The sequence below is a fragment of the Geospiza fortis genome, unplaced genomic scaffold (assembly GCF_000277835.1).
Source record: "Geospiza fortis unplaced genomic scaffold, GeoFor_1.0 scaffold1476, whole genome shotgun sequence".
NCBI lineage: Eukaryota > Metazoa > Chordata > Aves > Passeriformes > Thraupidae > Geospiza > Geospiza fortis.
Window position 1 is genome coordinate 241,208 of NW_005054629.1, and position 17,916 is coordinate 259,123.

Consider the following 17,916-nt stretch of genomic DNA (forward strand, 5'->3'; position numbering starts at 1 on the left):
TGGCAGAAATACCCCTCCAGCCCACTTTGGCAGGACCCACCATTGAAACAGGGGTTGCACTCACAGTAGTTGACAGTGGAGTCACACGTTTTCCCTGTGATGAGGGAACAAAAGCAATTTCCAGGTCAGACTGTTCAGGGAAATAGGAAAGTCAGGCTGGTGTTGTAGGTAATGAGGTTATCAACCAATGCTGAACACGTGGCCAGGAGAGAGGGAGCCAAGGACCAGCTCTGGGGTGGAGAGAGGACTCACAGACAGGATGCTGGGCTGCTCCCAGCCCTGCCATAGGCATAATGTGTGGCCCAGAGAAAACAACTCTACTTTTCAAGCCTCTCATTGTGATTATAGGTGCTGGTGGACTGTTGTTTTAATTGAATTATTTTATTAACTGGTGTCTATAAAAGAGAGATCATGCAATTAAAGGCAATGCTGAAATAAAGAACTGTAAAAATGTACCTTTTTTCTCCCTGTTGAGTGCAAAATACTCAGGAGTGCAAAGGAGATACAGACAGCCCTTGCTGACCCCTGCACAAGCAGGTCATGCTGAACAGAGGCTGCTATTATACATTATATGATTTTTCTTATTTTTCCTCATCAATTACAACCTCCTTCCTGACTTGGAGAGACTACACTCCTCTGGAGCTAAAACAAGCTACCCTGGATACAGTCCTTTTCTAAGCAGACATTGTGTCACATGTGGTAAATATTATTCCCCAGAGAACAAACTGAAATCACATAATTCATTTCAGCGAGGAAGGAAACCAAGAGAAAAAGTGAAGATTTTAACAGAGACCAAATACAGACACGCGTATTCCATGTATGAAACTGAAATTTTCTTGGCATGGAAACATTAACTACAGAAATATGGGTCTTCATTTCTAAGGTTTTCAGTGCTTGGCTTTGATGAGTTTAGCAACACTTCCACTACATCCCACTCTTGGAACCTGTCTTCCTGTCAGCAGCAGTGCCAGCCTTCACTGCCTGTGCTCAGCAAAAACCTCAGAGTGTTGTTATGCTTGTCCTCCCTGTTTCACTGCAAAAACTCACAAAACCAGCCACAGTCTTCCAGACTTCTCCTGAACTTCATCTCAGCCAGGCTGTATGCACAAAGCAAGGGCTGAGATTGTCTTAATGCTTCTTTCTGCATCGATAATTAATTGCTTTACTTCTTACACCATATGCGTACGTTTAAGTTAAAAGTACAACATGAGCTTGCACAGAGGGTGTCCATTCTTGTATGTCACATATATCTTGTAATTTTACATCTCCCAGGACAGGAATGCACCAATCCTTAGAGGTCGCTGGTGCAACTTAAAACTGTAGCAAACCAGGACTTTGCTTTAAAAACTTTGGACTTTAACAACTTGAGTCACCTAAGACTCAAGAAAACCTCTTGTTTTTCACCCCTCTTTTGCCTTTTTTTTTTTGTTCAACCTACAGTTTGCAAGCAGCTCTTGCATGTGAGCAGCAGCTCTCCATGTGTGACTGCAAGCAGGGTGGAAATGGAGCGCTGGAGGATTCCTGCGGTTAATACGTCACTTGTAGATGCACCATAAATCCAGGAAACTTTTCCAGTGCCTGAATTTAATTATGCTTTGGGGGTATTTATTTATGTTTTATTCTCTAATGGGCATGACTGAAGGATGAGCTAAGTTTTTATGTGAGATTTTGCTGTTTTCTTTGTTTTCAATTTATGGTCTGTAGTAGAGGTCTTTGACTCACGGAGGAGAGCACATAGGAGGAGTGAGACAGATATGCTTAAAATAGCCCAGTGATGCTGCTCAGTTTTCACAAAAATCAAGTGCAGCTAAAAAGGCTTACTCAGATTTTTGCAGTTCAATCTAACTAAATACTCTTCTTTTTCCCCGCTAACATTAAAGCTGGCACATTTGCTGACTCAGCAAGAGAATATGGATATTTATTTCAGCTGCACTTACTTTAACCAATGAATAAAAGCATCTTCTTTATGCTTAACTGTTGTTTGAAGAGCTCTTGAAACCAATAGAGGTGTGTTTAGAATAACAGAATTATGGAATTATAGAACAGTTTGGGTTGGAAGGGGCCTTAAAAACCACCTTGCTCCAACCCCCTATCAAGGACAGGGACAGCTTCCACAAGACCAAGTTGCTCAAAGTCCCATCCAAATTGGCCTAGATGAAAACTGAAGTCAGCTGAGTTTACAGATCAATTCTAGGCTGAAATGCTGAAAGATGCAAGGTATTCATTTCTGCATCAGAAAGATCTTTTTCTGAAGACCATGAAAATGAGGAGAATGCTGGATAATTGGTAACAGACAGCATTCAACATTTATCATTCATCACCTCCAGCTGATGTTATCACAGGCAGGGGCTTATGCAAAAATCTAAGTTCCTCAGACTTTTTTTTTTTGTTAATTGAAAAATGTAGCAGGAACAGATACCAGCTGAATGTTCTTCAGTTAAGACTTCAGCTGATTTGGTAGTTTTAGTTTTTGTGGTTCTCTGTGTCCATCTTTTAAAGTGGTTGTTCTAGCATTCTAATCTTGCATTTGAAACAACTTCCCAACTGTACATTCCTTCATCTTAATGAATCCTGGAAAACAGGAAATGAAGGGTTCAAAGGAAGGGCAGACAACTACTGTAAATCACCAAGCATATTCCCCCCAGAAAGCGATTATTTTAAAAACAAAACCTGTTCATCACTAAGAGATGTAATTATAACAGATTGTTCAAACCCTAATGATGTTGCTCTGAGGTAATCAGTCTTTATAATCCTATCCAGTGAAAAAAATGACATTACCTTTTGCAGTATGATGAAGTGAAATGCAGCTGACAAAACACAATAAATCAAGGAAAAGTAAGACTCTCAGTTTTCAGGTACACCATTATAAAGGTCTACAGCTCATGTACTCTAATTTACAGTGAACAGAGAGTCTGTCCCAGAAAACTATAATTTCTACTTGCATGCACTACCATGTAAATGTTATTTTTTTTACCAAGCATGTAAATTCAATTATGAGGCTGCATTTTCATTCCAGCATATAGAAGCAAAACTATGTATATGGGGAACTGAATTAGAAATCCACTATTTTGGATGCCTCTGTTTTGTTGTTGTCGAGGCACTCATGGTTTATATTCATGAAGAAACAGTTTGAGGCTTTATTTTTACATCTACTGTGGCTATCTTTAATCACATATGAATGCAAATTAAGAGCCCAAGCAGCTGTGCTCTCTTTCTGTTGGCAGTATAATAATGACATAATAGCCTCTATGTCAAGCATTCTCAAACAATCAGTACACTGACATTTGTTTGCAGAACCTATTGAATATTTAATTTGAAGAATTTCAAATATGCTTTTGCAGACATAAAATGTCTAAATATACTGTGTGATAACTGTGATCTTATCTAATAAGCTCTGTTGATATTAAACTCCTAAAATATTTTGTCTTTTAATTACACTGGTGCCATTTGTTTTCTGTCTTGATCAATTAATCTCAGGACACTTTAATATCTCTTGATTCTGCAATGGCCAACTGATTAAACAACATCTGACTCCCAAATAGAAATGTCTGCCTCAGTGGCAGTCTATTTTAAGGTTATTTGTGTTGACAAGGAGTTTAAGAAAGCTCCTATCAGATGCCACATTTAATTCATGGCATGAAAGAAACCCAACACTTCAAACTCTAAGAGTCTCTCATCACATTCTCTTAGCAAAAATACTCATCTTTTTTATTTTTTAACTTGTCACACGCAGTGCTTGATTTTTAGCAGACATAAGGGTTGAGCATCAATGTATGAATTTAATACCAGAAGAAATCAGCTGGATGCTTCAGAAATGTTTCAAATTACAGTCTAGAGGCATACACTGTAGTTTGCTGCCAGAGTTAATGAAGTGTTTTGCTTCACTGCAGCAGCAAACACATGCCCATGTACTCTCTGGTGCTAATGACCTCAAGAGTTACAGGGCATAGGTGCTCTAGAATTATTTTGCCATGCTCCTGGCAAAATAATTTGATATGCTAATACAACATGAAATAAAATCCTGGATTAGTAACTTAATTAGAACTGCTTGTCAATTGACAGCAATTGCTCCTGACCTGAGGCTCAGGAGCACATTTGCGAGGTTCATGCAGAAGATCTCATCAGTGCCCTTGATACTGCAGTGAATATGTATCCACTGCTGCAGCTGTGATTTAAATTAAGTAATTAAACCTTTACTTTGAAATTAACTTCTCCTTCATTTTCTGCCACACAGACCCACATCACCCAAAGGAACAGTGGATCCCTGGATCCCTCTGTGGGTTACAGGTGAGTTGTGGTGGTGGCAAGTCCCACACCAGAATGGACACTGCTGTGCTGAGCTGGGCTGCCCTGGGGCTTCTTCAGTGCAGAAATGCTCCTTAGAAAAGGCACTGAGAATCTTACCTAAATCTCCTCTAGTTAGACTTTTTTTTTCTGATTTCTAAGAAAGTGGCTATAAGCACCGGATAAAATTGCTCAGACCTTCCTTAAATATCCTACTCACAGCAGAAGCACAGATTAGTTTGCTTTTCTGGGTTACAATGCTGCTGTGTTTGAATGTGTAATAAATACCAGAGAAAAAATACTCAGAAGGGGTAGGAATGCTGCAGACATTTCTGCGCTTAATGAAAAAAATAAATTACAAAGGAACAAAATACAGAACAGAGAGGTTGACCATTTTGCCTGAATTCTGTTTTTTTCCCATATTCTTCATCTGTTTTCTGTCCTGCAAGTAATTTGGGACAGAGCTGATTTTCTTGCTTGGCACACTTCTAGCAGACTTGAAATGCTCCCACAATATGCATAACAATAACATGTACAGAAAAATCATACTGAAGCATTGGAAATGGTTCTCACACGCTCAAAAATTTTGAATAGCCCTTGCAAAAATCTTTCTGTTCTAATGCAAATCAGGTAATTGAGATTTACCTTGGGAGAGAGCTAAAATAAAATAATATTGCAAGCACCTGGGTATTCTGAGCTTTCACACTATTAGTACCTCATTTTGCATGATCTCTTCATCCATGGGGATGCTTGTATTCAGACAGTTGTGGGCTAAGAAGGCAAGAGTGCCTTGTCCAGATCTTTTCTGGACTGTAAGGTATATAGAGGAGCAAATGCATACCTGTGTACCCGGTTTTACAAACGCAGTTGAAGCTTCCTGGGAAGTTCTGGCAGGCAGCACCGTTTTTGCAGGGGTTGGACAGGCACTCGTTGACGTCCCTCTCGCAGGCCATGCCGGTGAAGCCCTCAGGGCAGCTGCAGGAGAAGCCCCCCACCAGGTTGTGGCAGGTGCCATCGTTGTGGCAGGGCGACGGGAGGCACTCGTCGGTGTCGGTCTCGCACAGGCTCCCCTCGTAGCCCGGCAGGCACAGCCACACAAAGGGCTGCAGCGGCTCGTTAGCCACCACGATGACAGGGACACTCTCGTGGGTCCTCAGGGTGGGACTCACTGCCAGCCTCCTCAGGCAGCTCCCCCCGTTCTGGCAGGGGCTCTGCAGGCACCAGTCGTGGTCCACGGCCTCGACCCGCACGCCGCTCTGGCGGAAGAGGACGTCCCTGATGCTCTCGAAGAAGGTGGCCACGCCGCTGGGGCTCACGTACTGGTTGTTGCCGCGCTTGACGGCCGCCATCAGGAAGGTGTGGTTGCTGTCCTCAGAAAGGCCGTAGAGCTGGATGGCCGTGCCCAGCCCCGTCAGCTGGGAGCTGGCGATGCGCAGGAAGGGCAGGTAGTGGTTGGTGAGGAAGTCGCGCACGCTGTGGGCACTCAGGCGGAGGAGGACGCTGTTGTCGATGGTGGCGTTGCTGAAGCCCGCAAAGAAGACGCGGACGCTGCTGGTGACGGCTCCGTGCAGCCCGTCGTTGCTGAGGATGCCCAGGTCAAACGTGCCATCCGTGGACCTCGCCTGCGAGTGCAGCTCACAGGTGCCCCCGGGAATGCTGAAAAGGCTGGTGACTCCTGAGGTGAGGGAGCACTGGAAGCTGTCTAGCACATCTGGATCCTGTGGCTTTACATTGCCCAAAATTCCACCTGGGAAGAGGTTGCCATAATAATGAACAAAGATTTCTACTGTTCTGGGCTGAGACGGGTTGTCGTTTTGGTCTATTACCTTGATCTGCACAGTTCCTGTGGAAGACATCTGAGGAATGCCAGAGTCTCTGGTAATCACTGAGAGGTAGAAATCGCTGATTTGCTCCCTGTCAATCTCCCTCGTCGTTGTCAGGACTCCAGCAGTGCTGAGGCTGAAGTAGCTGGTGGCAGGGCCCGTGCTGAGCAAGTAATATGTGAAAGGGCCTTGGTTGGGAGGGAGATCAGGATCCGACGACTGCAGCGTCATCACCAGAGTTCCTGCGCGGTTGTTCTCCAGGACTTCTCCTTGGCTGGTGGACAAGGTAGGGCCATTGTCATTGATGTCTTCCAAAGTTACCACCAGAGAGGCACTTCCTGTCGCAGAGGGCGTTCCTGAATCGATGGCCAGCACGGAGAGGTTGTAGACAGGCAGCGTTTCTCGATCCAGCTCTGCGGTGACCGTCACCTGTCCCGTCTGTGGGTTGATGGAAAAGGTGCTGTTCTCGTTGCCAGACCCGATGAAATAGGAAAACCTGCTCCAGCTGGGGACAGAATCTGAATCAAAGGCGCTGACAAACGTGACGTGGGTGCCTGGAGGAACACCCTCGCTGATCCGTATATTGTAGGCTCCCAAGGTAAAAACGGGAGGATCGTTGGCATCCAGGATTGTGATATTAACAGTTACTTCATCTATATCTGCGCCACGAATGCTCCCCAGATTTTTTGCAAGGACTTTCAAAGAGATTCGTTCTTCTTTTTCTCTGTCAAGAGGTCCTGAGACGTAGATCTGGCCGCTTTTCTCATCTACCTGGAAGCCCTTCTTTCTGCTGTTGCCAAAGATGAGGTAGTGGACTTCTCCATCGATGCCCATATCACGATCACTTGCAAAAACTTCGCCTACAACAGTACCTTTGGGGGCTGCCTCTGAAACCTCAAAATAATAAAGCTTGGACACAAAACGGGGCACATATTCATTTGTCCCTTCCAACTGGATGTTGACAGTAGCAAAGCTGCACCTCTCTTCATCTGGAACATTAAAAGCCTTTACTGTTAGATGGTAACTCTGCTTTGTTTCATAGTCTAAAAATCCCTGGGTGGTGATGGTTCCCGTGTTGGGGTCAATGACAAACAGGTCGCTGTCTGAGGACTGGATGGCATACGCAATCACAGCGTTAGACCCAGAGTCAGCATCAGTGGCGTTTAAAGAAATAACAGTTGTCCCACTGGGGGCATTTTCTAGCACGGTGGGAAAGTACTCCTCAGGGCTGAATGCTGGGGAGTTGTCATTGACATCAATGACATTAACAGTGACACTGCAGTAGCCTGTTCGGGACACCCATCCTCCATCCGTGGCAGTAACAACCAGCTCGTGCTTTTGGTGTAATTCAAAATCAAGTGGTTTGGCTAGCATCAGTGTACCAGTGGTGGTATTAATAGCAAAGACTCCAGCTTCATTTCCAGAGGAAATATTGTAGCTGATTAATCCATTCATGGCAGCATCTCTGTCTCGTGCTGAAACCGTCCTGACCACCGCTCCAACAGAGTAGCTCTCTGGGATAGTAACGCTCATGCGGCTCTGGGAAAACTCGGGTGTATGGTAATTTTCTTCTGTCACTACTATTTCAACAGCTACCTCGGATGAGAGCGGGGGATTACCCTTGTCCTTGGCTTTCACTTTAAACAGGAAGTTTTTGTTCAAATCAGCCATTAGCGAAGACGACACAGAAATCCAGCCTGTACTCCTGTCCAGTCTGAATTTATTAGTTTTGCTCTCATCAGAGATGAAGTACTCCACTTCAGAATTCAAGCCAAAGTCCTTGTCATCCACCGCAGTAACTTTAATCAAATTTGTGCCGACCCTCACATTCTTAGTGACAGGAGTGAAATATCTAGGGGCGAGTAAGAGCGGTGCATTGTCATTGCTGTCTACCACATTTATGGTGACGGTGGTCTCACTCACCAACGGGGGACTGCCCCGGTCTGATGATGTCACTATGAAGCTGTGCCTGTTGATGTTGACATTGCTGGAACCGCTGGAGTTTTGGTACCTTAAGTACTGCTTGTTGAAAATCTCCCCCGTGGTTGCGTTAATGCGGAAGAACTCGGACTGGGATTTTATGAAGTAGAAGACTTGACCATTGGACCCTTCATCTGGATCAGTGGCTGAAACCTGGGTGACCTTTAGCCCAATCCCAGGAAGCTCGGGACACTCCAGGTAATAGGATGGTTTTGTAAATCGTGGGGCATTGTCATTGACATCTGTGACAAATATGGTGACGTCTGTGCTCACCGTCCACCCCGAGTCATGTGCAGAGACCCTGATCCTGTAGCGGTCGGTGTCCTCCCTGTTCAGGGGTCTGCTGATGGTGATGTCACCAGTGCTGGGATTTATGGCAAACGGGAGACTCGTATCCCTTATGGAGTACCTGCTGACTGCATTCACCCCAATGTCCTCATCTGACGTTGTGACTCGCGTTACTGTAAAACCCAGAGGAGCATTTTCAGGCACAGAAGCACTGAATATCTGTGAAAACCTCGGAGCATTGTCATTTTCATCTAAAATATTAATGATAACTTTGACAGTCGTGCTCTGGAGCGGAGTGCCTTTATCTGAAGCTTTTATGGTTAGTGTGTACTGAGACAGTTTCTCCCTGTCCAAGGGCCGGACGCTTCTGATCTCACCAGTGGCTCGATTGATACTGAAACTGTTTTCGGTATTGCCCTCAATTATTTCATAATTGAGCTGTCCATTCAGACCACTGTCCCTGTCAACAGCAGCCACCGTCAGTATCTTCCGTGGGGACAGGTTCTCTGCTATTTCTGCAATGAAGGGATCTTGCTCAAACTCCGGCACGTTATCGTTGACATCAATCACCGATACTTCCAATTTCTTGTAGGAGGAAAAGGGCGGAAAGCCCGTGTCTCTGGCCTCAATCCACACCACGTACTTCTGCACGGCCTCGAAATCTAAAGCCTGCCCGACAGAAAGCTGTCCCGTCACCTGATCCACCAGGAAGGTGCTGCCCAGGTTACCACTGGCAATGTAGTAGGACAAGGAGCCTCCTCTGGCTGAAGACCCAGAGATGGTGGTGACAAGTGTCCCAACTGCTTGGTTTTCAGGGAACGTGAAGGTCTCCTGCTCTGCCTGAACATGAGGAAATTGGGCTTTGTCCACAAACCTCACGGTGACAGTGGTAGAGTCTGTCTTGGGGTACCGGCCGCCATCCCTCACGTGAACAGAAATGGTGACTTCGGACTCTCCCGCCAGTGGCTTTGCAGCCAGGATTGCCCCCCTTGCTGGATCAATGTGGAATTTCTCAGAGTTCTTCCCCACGAGAGAATAATGGAGCTCAGCGTTGGAGCCGGCATCTGCGTCAGTGACAGTCACCGCAAACACGAATGAGCCTGAAATGCAGAACAAAGCTAGGTCAGTCCTTTAATAAATGCACTGACTGTGAGAAACATCATGCCAGCCTTTCAGTCTGAAGCACATCCTGGAGCAGCATGCTCTTCCTCACACTGCCCTGAAAATAAACTGCTTTTTTCACAAAAAAAGTGAGCTCAGCAAGGGGCAGAGTCTGTGAGTCCACAAGACATGCACACAGCCAAAAAATGTTGAGTTGAAAAACAGGACACTGCATTTAGAGAGACGGATACACAGATCTCAGTAACTGGGAAACAGACCTGCAGACTTTTGGAGGCCTAGCATCCTGCTTCTAGAACATTCACACAATAAAAACCAAAAACCATAAATTCAGTAAGACTGAATGCTATTTTGATTTTTAAAATTACTCTTAGCCTGTTTATCCATGAAAAAATCTTCACCCTGGAATTCAAGGACTATTAAGGTTACATAAGCGAACAGGCAGCATCCACGGATATTTACCCTACACCACTGTCCCTTGCAATCCCTTCTCTTCCTGCTCCCCCCCAGATGCTCCTTCTTTCTCCCCACTAGCCCCTTACTTCTAATTTTCTAAGAGTATTCCAAGGACAGGAACTAAGAGGACTGCATTTTTAAAAGCACATTGGTAAAACAGGAATACAAAACTATTGCACACTAGTACAATAACATGATTACACTCAGACTTTTCAGGTCTTTTGAATTTATGGTTCACAATAAGCTTGACTGTATGTGCACCATTTGCATTATCCTCTACATTTGCACCCTTGCAAGGAGAACCCAGGGTGTTCTTCCTCACCAGATATTACAGATCTAAAGCATGATATGTCTTTCAAATTTGACACTGTCCAACCAATTTGCAGAACACCGTTGATGTTTTACTGTTACTAAAATTTAGAAAACACCCAGTTTTGCATAAAAATCATGCTGTTTTCAACCTCTTAAGGGAAAATCATTTAGAGGCAGGAATGACTTTGACAGCATCCCTTAAAACTATACTTCATGTCACTATTTGTCATGTGCAGTGATTTGTACTCCAGGGGCAGGAATATTTAGACAAGAACAGTATTCAAACCCTTGTGACAAATGGGACAGGAAGAAATGAAGATTTTTTTGTGCTTCAGGTATTCAAAAAATATTAATATTATTACTTGTTCCTCTTTTTAAACTCCATTAAAAAATACCAAAAAGAAAAGGAAGTTGTAAGTAAGAAAAGTGGATTCATCCCTAGGGTTTTGCTAAGTTTAAAACAGAGTAAACATAGCTTAGGTTTCTAGTTATAAGAGATTTCATACAAAAAGCACCCAAAAACATATCACCAGAAAACATCAGGTCAACCTATGTGTACCCCTTGTGAAAAGAATATGAAGAAACATCCCAAAAACAACCAGGCAAGGGCACTAGTCTGATTACATGATGTTTCACCAATGCACTAATAAAACAATTTCATAATATTGTTCTGGAAACAGAGAAGAATTGTAAACAAATTCATTCTTCCATAAAAAGGAGAAGTATTTGCAATTGTTTAAAATTAAGAGACAAAATCCAAGACATGGAAATAATCATTTTTTCTGTTAAAAGAAAATTTGTTTTGTAAACCATTTGTCATGGAATCCTCTCCGTAGGCATCACATATCCATGTATGTGTGTGTATGTGAAAACATGAAACATGAACTGAACCAGAAATTAACTCCTGTGTTGAGTGAAGCAACTTTAACTTGGGTGTAGGCTCAAAGGAATATTGCTGCTTGATTACTTTTATTTTTTTGACTTCACCACTTGGCTCAAGGAAAGGCAATATAATTAACATCTGACATAGACACAGCATTTTTGGAAGAGGCTGTCAAAATCCTGTTTAGGAATTGATCAGAGGAGACTTTCAGAAATAAAAACAGGCCATTGTCTTCCTAACCCTAGCAAAATACCAACTTTTTTGAGTGGGTGATCATTTACAGTACATGTACTTTATGTAACTACAGGAACATAATTGAATTTGGATGGGAGGAACTCAACAGAAAAAACCTGCTAAACTGGGGATGGTAACTTGAGGTTTGTTATTCCTCATTCCCATGCAGCACAAAGACAGTCCCAGGAAAACAACTGCAGAGAAACAGCTCAGAAACATTTCTGTGGCACAGCTGAGGATTTCATTAAGATGTTGCCTAGAGAAGCTGTGATTGTGTTCAGAATCCCTGGAAGCATTTAAGGCCAGGCTGAGCTGGGACTTTGAGCAACCTGATTTAGTGGAAGATGTCCCTGCCCATGGCCTGTAGGTTGCTACTAGATGATGTTTAATGTCCCTTCCAACCCAAACCACTCCATGATTCCCTGTCTATGGAAGTGCCAGGGTTACCTGAAGAGGTGGGCGATGGCACGTGGGTGACGTAGGGGTGGTGCTGGAACTTGGGCGGGTTGTCGTTCACATCAGCCACGGCCACCAGCACGCTGGTGGAGCTGGACAGAGCCCTGGGGAAGCCCCCATCGCTGGCCACCACCACCAGGGTGTAGTTCTCCCTCGCCTCCCGGTCCAGGAGAGCGCTGGTGATGATCTGGCCCGTAGAAGGGTTGATGGTGAATTGGGAATTGCCGCCCCTAAGCCTGTAGCTGTTGGGAGAGGAAAACCAAGGGAGAAAAATTGGATTAGTATTTCAAAAGGCAGCCTGCTGCATTAATTAAGATAATAACCATTTTCTATGCTCTTCAGACCACCGTGCTGATGGGTATCAACAAAGACTGTACATTTTCATCTGACTCTCCATCTGTCTTCACTGTTTGACTTTTTCAAATTTCAAGGCCTGTCATAATCACATTTCTGGGGATTTCCAAGCATAGCTGTTTAACACAGATTTCCAGTACATGAGCTGACAGCCTTTGAATATTTGCAAGATACCACTGGACATACTCTCAAAACTGCCTACTGGAGGCATCCTCTAGTGCTGATTTCCCTGGGCTAATGCATTAACTGTGACTCCAAAAGGCTGATGTACCTCTTAACTGAACCTGCAGAATATAGCTAGAAAATACAAAAGTACCTTTTGAAATAAAATGATGACAGCTTTACAAAATAAAATGAACATTTAATATCCATATTGTTTCCTGATACTTAGTTTTGCTGTTCAAGATTTCAATGTGAATTTATAGCAATTCATAGCAAATTAGTAACCACAGAGCTTTGTTAACAGAGACAAATTGAGAGTTTAACCCTCAGACTGCTGGGTATGTTTGTGTGTGCACACATCCCCAAGTGATCTGATAAGAACTGATTGTGTGCTCACTGCAGGCATGTTGTAGGGGCTACCTCTGACTTCCTACCACAGTTTGTCCCCTCTCTTGGAATGCTTATCCAGCTTGTGTTCATACAGCACGAATCTCAAAGATGTATTTTTAAAGGTACTTGGTTAATATTATCTTTTTTAATAATTCAGCTAATGGATTTTTGAGAAAACAATGGAAACAAAAACTGGCTCAAATGAACAATTGATATTCAATATCATAATCCAACACAGCTGTGGTTAGCACTGCTCCTCTGCTACAGCACAGCAGCAGCTTTTCTGAGGTATGATTCTATGAAAGACTCAGAATAAAGTGGCTTTAATGAAAGAGATTAATATTCCTATCTTCACCTCTTTAAGACCAGAACAGGTTATGACAGCAGTAATAACACAGCCCAGAAGCTGCACTGAGAGGGTTGAGAGCCAGCCTGTGTAATAAGCTGTGGCAACTTCTCCTGCTCAGTCATTAATCTCTGCACAACGCCACGAGCATGCTTTAATTGCTTAATTATGATATAATGTGATGGCCATATGCAATTATTCTCCAGCCACAGCAACGCGCACCTAGAATAGAAAGAATGTGCACAAAGCCTAAAGCACCACTTGGATCTCCCTAAACAGCAGCACCAGGCACATTTCATCTGTGATTTGCAGTGATTTAACCTTGAGTGGGGTACTGCAGAGACAGAAACTTTCTTTTCTGTGTTTCCACATGTTAGCACGGGAAAGATATCATGATTTTTTAAAATTTTTTTTAAAGGAAATAATAAAGACATACTAGATTTGCCATAAGATATTCTGAATTGTTCCTGCATGCAAACCAACTGGACAGTGTACATGTGTCTCAACACAACTGCAAAAAAATCCAAACTCAACCCCAAAAAAACTAAGCAAAACCAAAAACCCCTTGAAACTCTAATGGTGGCAAGTGGCATAAAAGAAATTTGATCCAAACACTTAACATGTGGCCTGTTGACTCTTATGTCTACTGTCTTTAACAGGACTGCTCAAGTGTGCATTGCCATTTACAACCCATCACCCTCCTTTAATGACTTCACAGGTTATCACCAGAAACAGGAGAACAAGAGCTGGCACGTATGGGCAGGTGGCAGCTTTGCAGAAACTTAAACACTTCTTTCAAAACACAGCACATTTTCTGACTTTGCATGAAAATGTTATGCAAGGATTTTAAATATCCCTATTGGAAACCAAAGGTTTAATTTTGAACCGATTCTAACAAGACAGAAAAGGAGTTCTGAGTGCTCAGCACCTCTGACAAGACGACCATACACGTTCTGCTCTTTCTGGCTTTCACCAGTTTTGTAATACCAGCCATACTTTAAGATCTACTTTAAATGCTGAATCTGGACAAATTCTGTCCAAGAAAAACAAAGTCTGTTCCTGAGCCTGAAGAGTGTAAAACAAAACCTGAAAACAATGTTTTAATAGCTACTTATGAAGGGAAAAAATATTTTTATCAAGTAATTCTATGATGCGGTATTGAGTGAATGACAAAGACTAATGGCAGAGATATTAAAGCAATTTAACCACACTAAAGAAATCCAAGAGCACTCTGATAATTTCTGATTATGGGACACAATCATTACAGTCATTCATGCTCTGCATGGAATTCTTTTTTTTATTAAGGAACTTGCCAGAAATAGTTTCTTAGACTATGAGTGAACAGAATTAAAAGCTTGATTGTTTCAAAATTTAATAAATGGTGATTTTGGATGATTTTCAAATATCTAAAGATGTCTAGATGTCAAGCTTCGATTTCTGGCTTGTAGCTAGTTGGAAAGAAAATATTTCAGTATTTTGTAGACAGTGTTTTGCCACAACATAGTTCTGTTTTATATTACTTCGTTTTAAGAAAAGTGACACAGTGGTATTCCTATGCTCTTTGAAGGAACTGAGGTGAACTAACAAAGGTAAATAAGGAAGCTACTTTTATATCCTTCTTTGTGAGCTTGGAAACAGTGATGTTTGCAGCCACAATAGTAAAACGTGGTAAGATTAAGAACTGATATAAATTTGCTTTGCATTCCATTGGCAATGTATCTGTCCTCAGTGGATAATCTTGAGCTTGTCACTGCCACTCAGCATCTTCATTACTCTTGTCTGTGGAACTGGGAATGGCCAGTGTGCAGCCCAGTTCCCCAGTTAAGTTTCATCAACTGAGCCCTGTGCAGAACTGCCAAATTCCAACTTTTTACTGGTTTTCTGAATGACATAAGCTTTATGATTTACCTTGGGTAATTTTCATGCTAAACTGAAGACATTAATTGACCACAGTTTTACTCAAGGAGCACATTTGCTTTCAGTGAAAATTGCTCACTACATGAAAACGTGTGAATGCAGCAGCAAGGCAGGTAGTGGGTGCAGCTGCAAATTAAACTAGATTGCTTTTCACTCAGTAAAAAAATAACTCCACAACTCTATTTGTCCTCAATATAACTCTAAAAGCCTACAAGCAACAAAAAGACAGATTTGCCCAAGTAATTTAGTTACACACACAAAGCTGTTCTATTTTTTGTCTTACAGCTTTAGGGTGCGCTGGTGATGGACACTGGGGAAAAAGAACTCTTCAGGCAGGATATGAGGCAGTGTTACATGGAGCAACAGTAATCGACCTACCTAATAACAGCATTTGTAGAAGCATCAGCATCCGAGGAGTTGACGAGCAAAATATCTGTCCCCGTGGGAGCATCCTCCGGAACAGTGGCAAAATACATGTTAAAGGCAAACGTGGGGACGTTGTCATTGACATCATCCACTGTGACAGCAATGGTTCCAGTGCCAGTGAGGGCAGGAGATCCTGTGGGAAAGGGGGGCACAAAGTGCTAGAGGTTACAAACACCAGCATGCTAATCGGAGCTCTGCCAGCCCCGATTTGGAGCCCAGCGCTTGAGCGTGTCACAGTTCACAGAGCAAGGAAGCCAGCTCAACACAGAGGACAGGGTCAGGTTTGTTTCAAAGTCATCTTGACATAAAGTACAAGTTGTGAAAGACACACAAAAAAAAAAGTTATTATTTTTCTTGCTCCATCTAATTCCAGAAATATTTTGTAATACAAGCTCAGTGGAAAAAGATGGTCTTGGAACTGCTCAGAAAGCCTTCCTGTAACAATTAGGACCAATTTGAAGATGTGGTTGACTTTCCTATTCCTCTGCAAGAAGACCTTCAAAGGTGGCACGCTGACAGACGTGAAGACTCCAGCCCTCAATTTATTCACCCGCAGAACAAATAGAGTGGAAACAGTGGCAAAACCCAGCCTTCCGTGTGGCTTTTCCACTGCCGGTCACACCCTGACCTGGGGAGACCTTCTGGGAGTGGGTGAGAAGGTTGCAGTGAACCTCCAGCCCTGTTGAGACTCATTCTCTCCACAGAAGCAACCATCTATAGCAGCAAATAATGCTTGCTCCAATGGGATACTGGCTTACGGGAAATCAGGCTGAACTTATTTAACCCAGGGCTTTCATCCTCCTTGTTATTCTAAACTTAACTCTGATGAGCAGCAAGGAGCATGAAATAGCGTGTTTATTCATGTGCAGTCTCTCAGTGTTTGTCCTCTTCGGCTTTTCCTTTGTCAAATCCAAAAAAAGACAATGAAGACTTTTACAAGTTCATGTTAGTTTTGTCAGTCCATTCACTACACTTCTTTTCAGCCAAGAATCAGCAAGACATCTCCTGCTAACCAAATTCTTCCCCTGGAGAAAAGGGATCATTCCTTTCTTTGAATACATAGGAAGGAGAAGGTGAGAGCAGAGCATAAGACACTTAAGTTATGGCTGCTTTTACTCAAAAGAGAGATGACAACCATGCCTGTTTTACCCAAGATTGCATTGCTTTGCCCTTCCATCTCAGATTCTCCAATTCAGCATTTGCTGGACTGGGATGAAGCGAGGATAATGAAAAGCTTTGGGCTGGAGATTGGTGGAGTCCTTGCTGCAAGGCAGGCATATTACACGGAGCTGTCACTTGACGGAACGCAGGCCGCCCCGCATGACCGGCCCAGGACTGGGTCACTGCTCTCCAAGGTTACTGCTGCAGCTCAACCTCGGGGATGGCAAGGAGGCAGGCTCTGCTCTCGGGTCTCATCTGCTCCTGGCAAGGGCTCCAAACACGGAGTTCTTACATAAAAGGAGAAATAGCAACCCGTTTTCCCACATGTTAACCCTTGAAGGATGAAGAAGCGAGGCGGGGAGAAGCTGGGAGCAGCCTCAGCACGGGCAGGAGGATTTTTCACCACAAAATGCTTTGCAGTAACGTGGTTTAATGCCCAAATGGGCTGAATGACAGAGCTTCCAATTGAAAGGTGTTATAAATCTCACAAGGCTGGGCTTGGAGGCTGCTGATCAGAGGGGAAGGATCACAACGCCGAGGAAAGAACACGCAAGCCAAGGAGTATAGATTTCAAATCACACAATAGAGGCCTTTCTCTGCTCTGCTCTGAGGTAATTCACTCTGCCAATTAATACGCTTTCAGCCAGGAAGGTTACATTAAGGCAATAAGTCTGACTCATTTTTTAGCCTTTTTTTTTTTAACACACGATTTTGTCATTTAGCCAAACACATATAGATAGAAAAGCCTGCAGAAGTGTTCTTGATTGCTGAAATATTGCCTGTGAAGTGTTTATTATTACTGCATTAAAGGAAAGAGAGTCCTCAGCGGCGTTTGCTGCGTGTGTCATCAAGCTCTGGCCTTCCAAACGCATTTTATTGACATTCATCTCGCAGCTAATGAAATGAAAGGTTGAAAGTTGTAAAGTTTCGCAGCTGATTAAACAATTTATATATAATTCAGAAATTAATCTAGGGTAAGTCACATTCAAAGAGCATCAGTAATGCAATTCAGCCTGGAAAAGAAAGCTAACTCACAGCTAAAACCTGAAACTCGCTGTTTCAAATGTATTTGCTAAGACAAAGCCAAGGCCAGAAAATTCACACCATGGGTTTAGTCACAAAAATGAACAGAGGTGGCAGTGCCTTTAGATCCCAACCTTTGCCTCATGCCCCAGTCCCTCATTCTCCAGTTCCCCTTCCTCCCTGGGAGTGTCTGCAAGGCACCATGCAGCACAGTGTGGGCTCATTTGTGTCAGCCTCAGGGAAGGGATTTACCAGCCAAGGCTGAGCACCACACCAACACAATTAGCTGGGGTAACATAAGG

The 17,916-nt window shown here is 43.3% G+C and overlaps 1 protein-coding gene across 1 annotated transcript in view; it reads right to left on the reverse strand.

The window, feature by feature from the left end:
* LOC102039384 (protocadherin Fat 4-like) overlaps window positions 1-17,916 on the reverse strand; it is a gene marked incomplete at its 5' end in the record, with an annotated part of 121,963 nt that overhangs the window by 20,195 nt on the left and 83,852 nt on the right. Inside the window, 4 exon segments of the mRNA XM_031064792.1 lie at window positions 5-94; window positions 5,126-9,475; window positions 11,827-12,077; window positions 15,383-15,563. Coding sequence (XP_030920652.1) covers window positions 5-94; window positions 5,126-9,475; window positions 11,827-12,077; window positions 15,383-15,563 — 4,872 coding nt within the window.